This window comes from Malania oleifera, chromosome 11, assembly GCF_029873635.1.
Source record: "Malania oleifera isolate guangnan ecotype guangnan chromosome 11, ASM2987363v1, whole genome shotgun sequence".
Lineage (NCBI taxonomy): Eukaryota > Viridiplantae > Streptophyta > Magnoliopsida > Santalales > Ximeniaceae > Malania > Malania oleifera.
The window spans coordinates 74,845,174-74,857,025 of NC_080427.1; the positions used below are offsets into that span (position 1 = coordinate 74,845,174).

Consider the following 11,852-nt stretch of genomic DNA (forward strand, 5'->3'; position numbering starts at 1 on the left):
GGATCCAGAAACCTTGTATAATGAATAGAACTTTACAAATATGTGGTCTTTCTCTGAAACTCTGGGAAAAGAGGGCAGAAAGCATCCAGAAATGAAACAACAGTGTTCAAAGACCAAGTTGTTTTCATTTAGGAATATTTAACTGTGGAAATTACTGGAACTTTCTTACATAGATGACGTATGAACAGGTTTATGAAAGATCTCCATATTGCATTAGAAAAACTACATTTGTAGAAGAAATATTATGGCATGCTTTTTGATTTTGTAAAAGAAAAGCATGTTATACCCAAGGTCTTAAATTTTGAAGCTCCAAATGTATGGACGATTCTCAATTTCGATTTCAATTTGAAAAAATAATGGAAATCAATAGTAAAACATGAAATTCTTTTATGATACTTTAGAAATGGTTAATAGACTTAATAATATAAGTTTTACGACTAATATGTTATGCGTTAAATATATCTATGTTGTGTATACGGTGGAAAAGTAATAATATAATTTGTTTATTAAATATATTTGCAAGATAATGTGCATTAAACATATTTAGTTAATACAAATGGAATTCCTAAATCATTTAAATATTATTTATTATACAAATAATGATAATTTAGATATGAATGTTTAGATAAAAAGTGTTGTTTGAATTTTATTTTTTCGTATAATTTCAAAAGTGCTTGTAATAGTCTTGTTGTTTCAATAAAAAAAATAAAAATAAATTAAGAAATTTCACTTCACTCATAAATCTATCATTTGAATCTTGAGGAAAATTCATTCTAGAGTTAAAATTTCGACAAATTTTGTCAATATTTCGAAATTTCAATAAAATTTGAAAGATTCATTTAAATTCCGATGGAAATTATGTAAAACAGAAATCTACTGCCATTTCGATTTCGAGGGTGATGGAAATTGAAAATTTTGACAATTTTATGGAAATTTCAGACCATGGTTATATCCCTCCAGGGTCAACCCAAGTGGATAATCCATGATGTTGGTTGGCGTTGAAATGATCGTGGAGTAGCTAGCTAATTTATAGCTATTCCTACTGTTACCCATAAGAGAAGGAAGTACATAACTCATGGTTTGGGAGCATGGAATTTGGACCTTAGATTTGAATTTGTAGTGATTTGGATAAAGCATAGTACAGAAATTGTATGGATAGTTTTTTTTTGTCCAAATTAGCACAAATCCAATCCAAATCCGGGAATTCACGCCTCCAAACACAACACATGCCCTGATGAAAATTTTTCGACATGAAACAGTGACATTACTGCCTTACATTTGTTTCATACAGATTGCAGCAGCGGATGGTTGGAAGGGCCAAATAAGGTGTACATTCCATTCCTGGCTTGTGGGGACCTAGGTGGGTATGACTCTGATCGTTCTTATCCACTTCCTAAGGTTGCAGAAGGAACCTATCAGAGCTTAGACCCTGTGCAGCCCCCAATTGCTCCCCCTTACAAGAGGGCTCTAGAACTGAAGAAGGCTGCAAGTCAAGGAATTCGAGAGCTCGAAAAGCTTGCCCTTGATTCTTAATCTTTACTGTGCAGTACTGAATTTTCTTCACAGTTGACCCTCTCCAGATCTGAAGATAGCGACCTTTTTTCCAAGAAAAAAGAACAGAAAAGAAAAGAAAGGCAAAGCTGCTAAATTTTATGTAATTAATTGTTATGTTGAAGATGCTTGCAAATTTGTAGTGGACTTTTTTAAGTATCCTGAAATGCAAGGAGCTAGTTTGTGCTTGACAGCTTGAGTGACTTCCCACTGGCATTTGTAGGTTTTGATCTTGTCAAAGATTTTATAATGAAACGATTGTTGAAGCAGAGATGAGCTGGGTTCGGCACAAAAAAAAACCTACCCTGTTGGTGACTTCTCAGTGTCAGCATTAAATAAGAGGAAAATGGCTGTACACCAGGGCTTTGGCCCCAAGGCCCCACACTTAGAAGAGTTAGTAGTCACTGCCCCATGGCCATGAGGCTTGTGCTGCACCATTAAAAAAATTTATTGAAGAAAAATATTAAATGAGTCTACCTCATAGATGTTTATTTTGTTGCCAAATACTTTTTTGGCATGTTGAAAGTGTATTGTTGCAACTTGCAAATTTGCAATTAGAAGAGAACCCAGGGAACCCTTTCCCGCGCTAGCATCATTGTCATAAAATTGAAAACAAAAGAGAACAGAAAAATTACCAATTTTAAATTTCGAGTGTCGTCTCATCCTCCAATCAGTATAAACATTTTTTTGTATTATTAGTTGCTAACCGGTTTAATGGTGTCTATATTAAATTTTAACATATTGGCATTTGAAATGCATGCACGACTCAATTAAGACATTATTATCGTAATAAATTATATAGAATGATTCAAAAACAAAAGTAAGAATAATTTATAATTAAAACAAAAGAACATTCTTTTTTTTTTTTGCTGATGTTCTTGTATATTTTTTATTTGGAGAAAATTTAGGGTATTTTAGTTTTAATTTTAACTTAAACTCACATGGCAGAGGCGTTTTCATTAAAAATTATACATGCAATGATTTAATGTGCAAAAATTAATTTGAACAGTGAAGTATCATAACAATAAACTGCCACAAACAGGTTTTAAAAGATTGATTTTGGGTATCCACAACATATAAGAACTACAGCTGAAATGAAAAACTAAAACAAACAGGTTTTGCTGCATTTTAAAAATGAAGTTAAATGAAGTTAAATGAAGAACGCTCCTAATTTGACTAATGGTAAGGATGAACTTGTGATTTTGGATATTCTAAGGTCATGGGTTCGATTCCTTCCCGAGGCGTTACGCGGGAGTCTCGAATTATAAAAAAAAAAAGAAAAAAAGAAAGAAAAGAAAAGAAACTAGTAAGGTTGCTAGTAGTTGGTAAGAGCATTGGGAATGATATTTTTGTCATGGCATTGCCCCACCATTTTTATTATTCTTTCCAATGGCAGTACTTTTGACTACTGGCTTCCTCTTAATTACAATTTTTTTTGTTTTCAAAAAGGAACATGATAGTCGGCACTAAACTGCACCTAAACACTTAAATCAATGCATAATTAAAAAAAATGTCAATAATTAATTCACTTGAGTACATTTGTCAACATCTACATAGTTTTTTAACAGTGAAATGATAACCATCTTTAAGCAAAATTCAGAACAGCATTTAAGTTTCAAATATTAGGGCATTTATTATTGTGCAATTTCCTAAGAAGTATTCTTCTCATTAATCAATTTAAGATAGTTTTTTTTTTTTTTAAAAAAAAAAAATGGAAGAAAATGCCAGTATGGAGAAGACTCAGAACTTGCTAAAGTCAAGTTCAAGTTTGTTCAACCTATCAACAGAGGGGGGAAAGAAAAACGATGCTTGAGTATATGAAAATGGCTGCCAACGAATATTTATGGAACTAGGCAAAGTTTTTATATATATATATATATATATATATATATATATATATATATATATATATATTCTTTTGATACCACACCAACGGATTTAATTTTAAAATTTGAATTCTAATGAGTAATGTATCAAGAACCCTAGTTTGATTCTTTCATTTACAAAGTCAGCATTACTATTCATATATCAGAAGGTGGAGCAGGAACAGGAAGTAACTGAATTCGATCTCTGCGAGGAAGAAGAAGAATTTAAAAACTCGATACAGTCTTCTATGGCTTCTGCTCGATACGAGTCGATCGGATCCGCCATCGACCGCGACCTCGCCAGAGTCGTCGTTGAAGAAACCTTGCGCGACGATCGTCTTCTCCTCATACTCGACACCAAGCGCAGGGTTCTCGCCACCTTGGCCCCGAGACGCCTGAGAAATCTCACCGGCGGCCTTAATCCCGACCCTTTCAGCAGCCGGAAGCTGCAGACCACGGAGACCCTCCTCATGCTTCCGGCGACTCTGCTTCTGCTGCTCCGCTTGAGAAAGATGGTCTGATGATCGTTGACGTCGGGGCTGAAACTCACCCGCTTACTCCCTTTTCTTAACATTTCCGATCAGACTATCAGAAATTCAATTGATGAAAGAAAAAACCCAGAAAAACAATATAAGATTTGGAGAGATTCAATTGATAAAAATGGGTCTTCCTCAGAGAGAGAGAGAGAGAGAGAGAGATAGATGAACAGAACAGAGGAAAACAGAGCAATGGAATGGTAAATATAAGTGTGGGGCGTAGAAAGAAAGGGCAGTTGGCGTAGTCGTGGGGGAGCATTCACTGATATGAATTAATATCACACTAACAGGGAAAAGAGGAAAGGGCGAGGAGAGTGAATGGAAAAGTAAAGGTTGGCTTCCTCTTTCTCACTCAAATATATTGAAAATTATTTAATTTTGAGAAAAATTAATTTTGGGACAGAAAAAAAAGGGAGATTTAATTAATTATAACCCTAAAAAAATCAGTCAATATAGTAAACGTGTTTATTTTGAAATTAGTGGTATTTGTTAGCTATTGATTTTTATAAATTATCCGGTCAACAATTGCTTAATCAAAAAATTGGTCAGATGTCACACTCAAATTTCGTATACTAAAAATGATAGTAAAAATGTAATGTCATGTTTTTTTTTTTAATTTTTTAAATAAATATTTATTTATATATATATATATATATATATATATATATATATAATATTTTCTGATCAATCGAGTGGACTGACAACTACGCGTTTTATTTTATGAAGAATTTGAGTAAAACTTTTGCGCCTATTTCGAATTTGTCATTTTTTTTTTATTAAAGCATGTCACATGCATAGAGAAAAAAAATAAATTTTATTGAATTTTAGTTTCTCAATGCCAAATGATGGGCTATTATATATTAAAAGAATAAGACTTAACTCTTTTATTGTTTTATTCTATTTTATTTTTCAATTGATATAAAGTGAGTGCCAATGTATGTTTGTGAATATTTTTTTTCATACATACATATGCACATAAGTCACGAATTAAGTTAGATCTTTTGAAGCCTCCTATGGGGCTATCCTAGCACTATCAACTCCTAAGAAATATTTAAGTGGTTAAACCCTAAATGTTATGATTTTTATATTCAAGGTTTTAAGTTCAAATTTTGATATTATATGCAATAAGAGATATACTATCTCCTATAATATAACCAAAGTCAATGAGTCTCAAACAATATACATCATTTGCTTTATTCTTCTTCTTTTGGTCGAATTATTAAGTTCTCTAACATTCCTTGAGTTAATTTTGGCTCCCATGGGCATACCGCAGTCGTATTTGTAGACTCTGTTCCTTTCTCAATTTCTGTATACTGTCAGCAAAATTCCAACTGTAGTCCTCCTATTTGTCCTTGACTTCCTTACTGATTGACTTTCACGACTTTGTTTATAATCTAATCCTTATTCCTTGCTTCTGTCTGTGCTTAAATTAAATCCTAAAAAAACCACAATTTATCCATAATTTTAGTTGTTTGGAAGACTTACTTGTTTAATTGCAGGGTTCTCATCGAATTCGGAGGTGATGATGGTGTTTAGATTGGGAAGAGTTTTATTCTATTTTCTTTGATATGGGAGGATGTTTTTTCCTCGCCTTTATCTGTAGTCTTGTTCAGAGATCTCAAACATCTTGCTTGATTTCTTCTCTTTTAATGATATTATCTTTTTTAAAAAATATAATAAAAATAAATAACCGGTGAAAATTTTGGACCTTTAATTTCAAAAATATTAAAAAAACAAACACATTTCAATTTATTTTTTAAAAAATTTAATTTCTAAATTAAAATAATAGAGTGATGAATGAAAATATATGCCAGCTCCTAATGTGTAAGGTGGACAGAATACAAAGGCCATATATATATATATATATATATATATATATATATATATATATATATATATATATATATAATATGTAAAGATGAGATGCAAGAGATGAGCCATTTTTCCTCTCTCCTTTCTTCTTTAGTACTTTTTTAGTCTATTTATTTTAATGGCGGGAGCATTTTACATAAATGTCAAAGCCATCAATTGTCCCTCTACGCACCAAACAATGTAAGACCTAGGAAAAAAAAGCCTACCTTTGACTAACTAAAACTCTACCAAGTTATTATTATTATTATTATTATTATTATTATGTTCTTACTATTTTCTAGCAATTGCAAAAAAAAAAAAAATGTTTTTTTTTTAAATTATGATGGGAAATGACGTGAAAATATTACTCAAACATACACATATTATATACGTTTATGTATTTTTGAGAAGAAAACTATTAATATCAGGCATACACATAGTTCCCAAAGGTTCATCACAAGGGCCAAGATGTAAGTGTCAAGACACAAGTTCCGTCAAGTAATGAGGTGGTCCTCAATCGGTTTAAGTTGTAATATTTTCGCTTCATGTGCTTGCCCTATATGACTTGTTTGGTACTACTGTCCATTAGTTTGGCGATGTTCAGAGTATATAAAATGCAGAACGCTTTCATTGATGTAGAAATATCCTATGTATATGACTTATACAAGGTGTAGTCGTTACAAATTCAAAAGTATTTAAATAGGAAATCAAGAAGATCCTACACTATCAAATACAAACAAATATTCAAGTAAGAAAATTAGATATCAGCCAATTTTCAACTGTTAGGATTCTCGGCAATTCAACAACCGGCAGAACCATTGGCGGTTTTCTCCTAGGAAACATTCTACCTGAAACTGTCGAATAAACCGTCGAAGGGTATATAGATACTGTCGACGGTTGGCTGGAAAACTATACAATTTCCATTATACAGAGAGTCTGAAGGGTTCCTCTGGGGTTCGGTACATGTTTGAGGTTACCAAAGAAAACAGATAGATATACATATGATGCTAGCTGCTTCTGCTCAGCAACATAAATCAAATGAAAAAAATTAGATATGCATAAGCCTACTATTAAGTATAATGCCAACACAAAGAGGTTGTCTGTGGCAGGGACAACTTTGGCATGTCAACCCCCATAAGCTTAATGGGCTCTGTACAATTTAATTGCCTATGCAATCCGCTGCTATAAGCTATGGACTATGGGCGGTGCCTAACAATAATGGTTAAGTAGACACCCACTACTACTACTACTATATGCATGGTTGGGTTGGGAGATGATGTTGTGAAGCTTGTACATGTGTTGTCTGTACTAATGAAAGAGGAAATATTAGGTGCTCTATATTGCTCTTAATTATTTTGATTAGTTGATCATTTAAGTGTAAAATTTTAAAATTTATCATGGTTGAAAATTTTAGGTCATGGACTTAACTAAACGCATATTCTTAAGTATGTTTTGATGTTGAAAATACAATTATTCTTCATATATATATATATATATTGGGTACAAACATGTTAAATTTATAATAATAATCTTCTTGAAATGCCAAAGAGAATTCCCATGTTGAACCAAATATTGACATGAGAATCCTATATATATGTACATCACTGAGAATCTTACAACACACATCAAGCAAAATATTCACATGAATCTGGCATTCCATTCTTAACAATAAGATTCGTGAAAATATCAATATATGAGAATATTGTTGGTGCTGCAAACCAAACACACCCCCTAAGGTTTGATGAAAAAGGAATACAAATTATCTCTCTTGATTTTTAAAAATTATGGATCCATTTTTATATTTGATTTCTTGAACACTTAGGCACTATTTGGAATTTAGAAAATATTAGGAGAAGGGAACTTTTTTTTTGTTGTTGAAGAATTTCACTTTTTCATGTTTGATTATCAAGGGAAGTGAGTAAAAAAATAAATAATATATCGCTAATTTAAGAATAAAATTTTGATTTTACACATCATTAACATTTGATTTTTCTTAATTTTTAATCATATTAGAGTAGATTTTAATTAAATATTTAATGTAAAAAATATAATAAAAATGTTTTTTTTTTTTTAATTCTTATTTTGCTCTAATTTCTTTACCTAAACAAAATCCTTGATCCAAATGGACCCTTATAGTCCCTTATTCGATTTACTATAAAGTAGTCAAGTATATTTTCTTATATATATAAAGTATATTTTCTTTTATATATATATATATATATATATATATATATATGTATATTAAATTTTCGTCCTTAATTTTTTTGCTCTAAAAACCGAGCATGAATTAGCAAGAATATTGTTCGAATTAAATATCCACAAAACTATAAATTTCCCTAAAGAATTAAAAATAATCTTATCACATCAGGATGATAAATTTCTTACTCATTATTATATATTTATTTCATGCATGCCAGGTGTTAGAAATACTAATAATATAAAATGATAAATTTATAAATAAAAAATAAAAAAAATCATGATTCACAAATAGGCCGAGACACGGATATCTCGATCTCTTTAAGAAGATGCAAGCCCTTTGTGGTTTATTGGCTTAACCCACGAATCGGTGCAGTAAATTTCCGCAAGACTTGTCTCCCCCAGGATACAACAGCCCGATCTGAATCGTATGACTCTCTCAAATTCTATACAAACAGAGGAGTCGAAAACTAAAAAAAAAAACACCTTTCTTTACTTGTCAAACTCTCTAGATTCAAGATAAAAATTATATGATGAGAATGAAGAGAAGCAATTGGTGTATTGTGCTAATACTTCAAAGGTCTATTTATAGGTACAAAATGACCCTTCATTTTCCATGTACATAATAAATATGATATGTATATATTAAGTAAATACATACTTAGATCTAAGGTAAATTCATATAATTAATTATGCATTTATCAAATACATGAATGAATGACCATGATTAAATGTGGATGCATCACCCCATCCAAGGTACATGATTTTTTCCAAGATAACAATAAAATAATATAATAATATTAAAATACACCAACAATTCCTCCCTCATTTTAATATTATGTATTTATCATGCATGTAGAGAGTTTAACAAACAAAGATGAACAATTATGCATAATGAAGGTGTGCTCTGCATTGAACCTTCACTTAGTGAACAATAATCTTTATTCCAGCGTCAGTAGTGGTCTCAGACTTGAACTATGACTGCTTAAGGGAAATAAAGTATTACTGCTCACACATAACCACTCATGTGTTGACATGAGTTTTAATAGCCAGCACGTTTTGGCCTTGTGCTTATCCCAGTTTCATAAGCATATTTAATAATATGCTCAATTCTCATAGAGAGCGGCCCCACTCCCATGCTCACATAAGTTCAATCTATCAAGGATGCTCCTATAATTCTGACACCCCATTCATAAGAGATATAGATTGTAGTGATCCAAAAAATAGAAAAAAAAAAAAGTAAATTAAAATTAAATTTTAAAAAAAAAAATTAAATTCATTAAATTATTATTAATTAAATAATATAATATAATAATGATATAATATTAGAATAGTCTATAAGATATATATAAGGTAATCAAATTCAATCAGGATTGAGATGCTGAACCCCCCCCCCCCCTCCTCACTACTGCGCAACTTTCATATATATATATATATATATATATATATATCTCTTGTTAACTTTGGTGTATTCCCAAGAGGAGGGGGGTGAATTGGTATTTAAAATTTTTCTACTAGGTTAATCTATTCAAAAGCGGTATTTACACAACCTAGTGGTCTGTCTATGCAATTTCGAAATGCGCAGATAAATATGATGTGGAAATTAAATCATACGCATCATTCACACTATAACATATACATGCAGTAAATATAAAGTCCAGAAATATAAACAGACACATGATATGTTATCGGGGTTCGACCAACTATGCCTACATCCCTGCCTCTAGCTCGTAAGCTCGATGATTCCACTAATGCTCACTTAATGGGTAGAGCGGCACCTAATACAACCAGGTCAATTAGCACGGGGCTGACCTCAACCTTTACAAATTCTCTTTGTAGGGCGGAGAAGGCCCTAGGTCAAATTCAAAGGGTTGACCCCAACTTGATCCTCCTGGGCTAGATCAAACCCCCTCAGGCCATGCCTGAAAATACAACAGTATTTTTCATAAAGTAACTGGTACATTGATTATGCTTTCATGTAAAGCAGATATGTACCCAATACGCGTAATCATATACACATCAATAATGTAGGCAAATGTAAGTTTAGTGATGTGTATTTTTGTGCAAGCCACACTCAACAAGATATGATGACTAATATGCTCAAGAGTGTTCTAAACAAGCAATACCTTGGAATTTAAGTAAAGCACAAATTAATAGCAAATTAGTATTTCAAAGATATCAATCAAATATTCAAACTAGTTCAAGAAGATTTTCTTCAATGAACTAAGCACAATACTAGTTTGAAAATGTTTTGCTTGTTTAAAAGAAATCTTTGCACAACCGAAATCCAAGCTATTGGACACTTGCAATAATGATGCAAATATCTTAAGCTCACTAGGTTATCCCAACACAAGATTTGTAATATGAAATATGTGGGATAAACCTAAGCTAAAAACTCCCCAAGAAAAGTATAACAATCAATCAATCAAATGAGAGTATTAGCACTATCTAATAAACACAAGCCACTCAATAAACTCTCACAATATCAAAATGTATCAAAGGAATAATTATTTGAGAGTATTTTGAGCAAAATGGGATTTTGAGATAAAGGGGATTTTTGCTAATTATTTTTGGCTAATCTCTGCTAATCCTCACAAATGAACCCATATTTATAGGCAGAGGTAAAAATATAACCGTTTGAGACCTAGTGGGAATTATTAGAAAAGATTCAAAATGTTTAAACACACTTAACCCAACTTAACCTATTTTTACCTCAGTTAAATTAATTTTAACTCGGCAAGGTTCGGGTGGCTGAACCTTGGTTCGGTCGCCCGAAAAGACACAGGGATAAAAGTAATTTAAATGAGTTTGGTTGCCCGTGTCATGTTTTGGCAGCCTGAATAAAATTCAGTAGCATTGTTTCGTGACTTCGGGTGCCTGGTCATATATTCGGTGGCCCGAATCTGTGCGTTTGGTCGCCCGGGGCTCATTTTGAACTAAATAGTTTAGTCGCCCAGGTTGGTGAAAAGCACTCTGACAAGGGTTCGGGTGCCCGAGGAAAATACACTCAAAATGGTTTGGGTGCCTGAACAAAAGTCAACAAGTTGACTTGTCCAGGGTTTGGTTGCCTAAAGCGTTTTAAATGCAATGGGTTCGATCAGCTGAACAATCTCAATATTTTTAATTAAGTTCAATTTCAGCACAGATTAAACATTCCTATATATTATATGATATGTGTATGAGTGTTGGGACCTATAGTCATACTAGGGTCTTACTGAGGCCGTTTTGAGATAGTCCCAAAAATTCGGCGTCAGTTGACCGAACCCTAAGGTCATTTAGCCCTGTGGTCATTTTGAGCTTACAAAACCTATATGCATGATATGCAAAGATTATTACAAGCCGATATACCTAGTTACTATTACAGACCCATATAATATAAATTACAACAAGAAATATTTGGGGTCTTCAGGGTCTTTGGACTTTGAGTCTTCATAAGTCTTTAGTTGATCTGCTAATTATATACCTGCACACAAATTCGAAAGTCATCAAATACCAAGAGTATTTGTCATTATCAAAACCGGGTATGACCTATCATGTCAACATCTCTCCTCCATCTTCCTCCTCTCTTTTCTCAATTACTCGGCGGATATTCGGCTGATGGGGAAACGAAAGGTGCCGTTGGGTTCCTAACTTCGCCGCCAACATTTCTACTGGAGCGGATTTGTCATCGGAGTAGCGTAGGCAACATTTCTCAATTTCTTCTTTGATATTTTCAGCCAAATTGACGATCAGACACCACCACATGGTCCTAGTCGCGATCATCATCATTTTGGCTCGAGTAAATTTTCAATTTGGGTTTCCTAAGCACCACTCAGCAAGGGTGGGATTTGGGGAATTAAGTAAATTGGTTATA

General features: G+C 32.6%; 1 protein-coding gene across 1 annotated transcript in view; it reads left to right on the forward strand.

Moving 5' to 3' along the window:
• LOC131168418 (putative tRNA (cytidine(32)/guanosine(34)-2'-O)-methyltransferase) overlaps window positions 1–1,820 on the forward strand; it is a 47,147-nt gene extending 45,327 nt beyond the window's left edge. The window contains exon 12 of the mRNA XM_058127819.1: window positions 1,292–1,820. Within this exon, the coding sequence (XP_057983802.1) occupies window positions 1,292–1,533 (242 nt within the window). The 3' untranslated portion in view covers window positions 1,534–1,820. The remainder of the gene's footprint in view (window positions 1–1,291) is intronic.
• The last annotated feature ends 10,032 nt before the right edge of the window (window positions 1,821–11,852 follow it).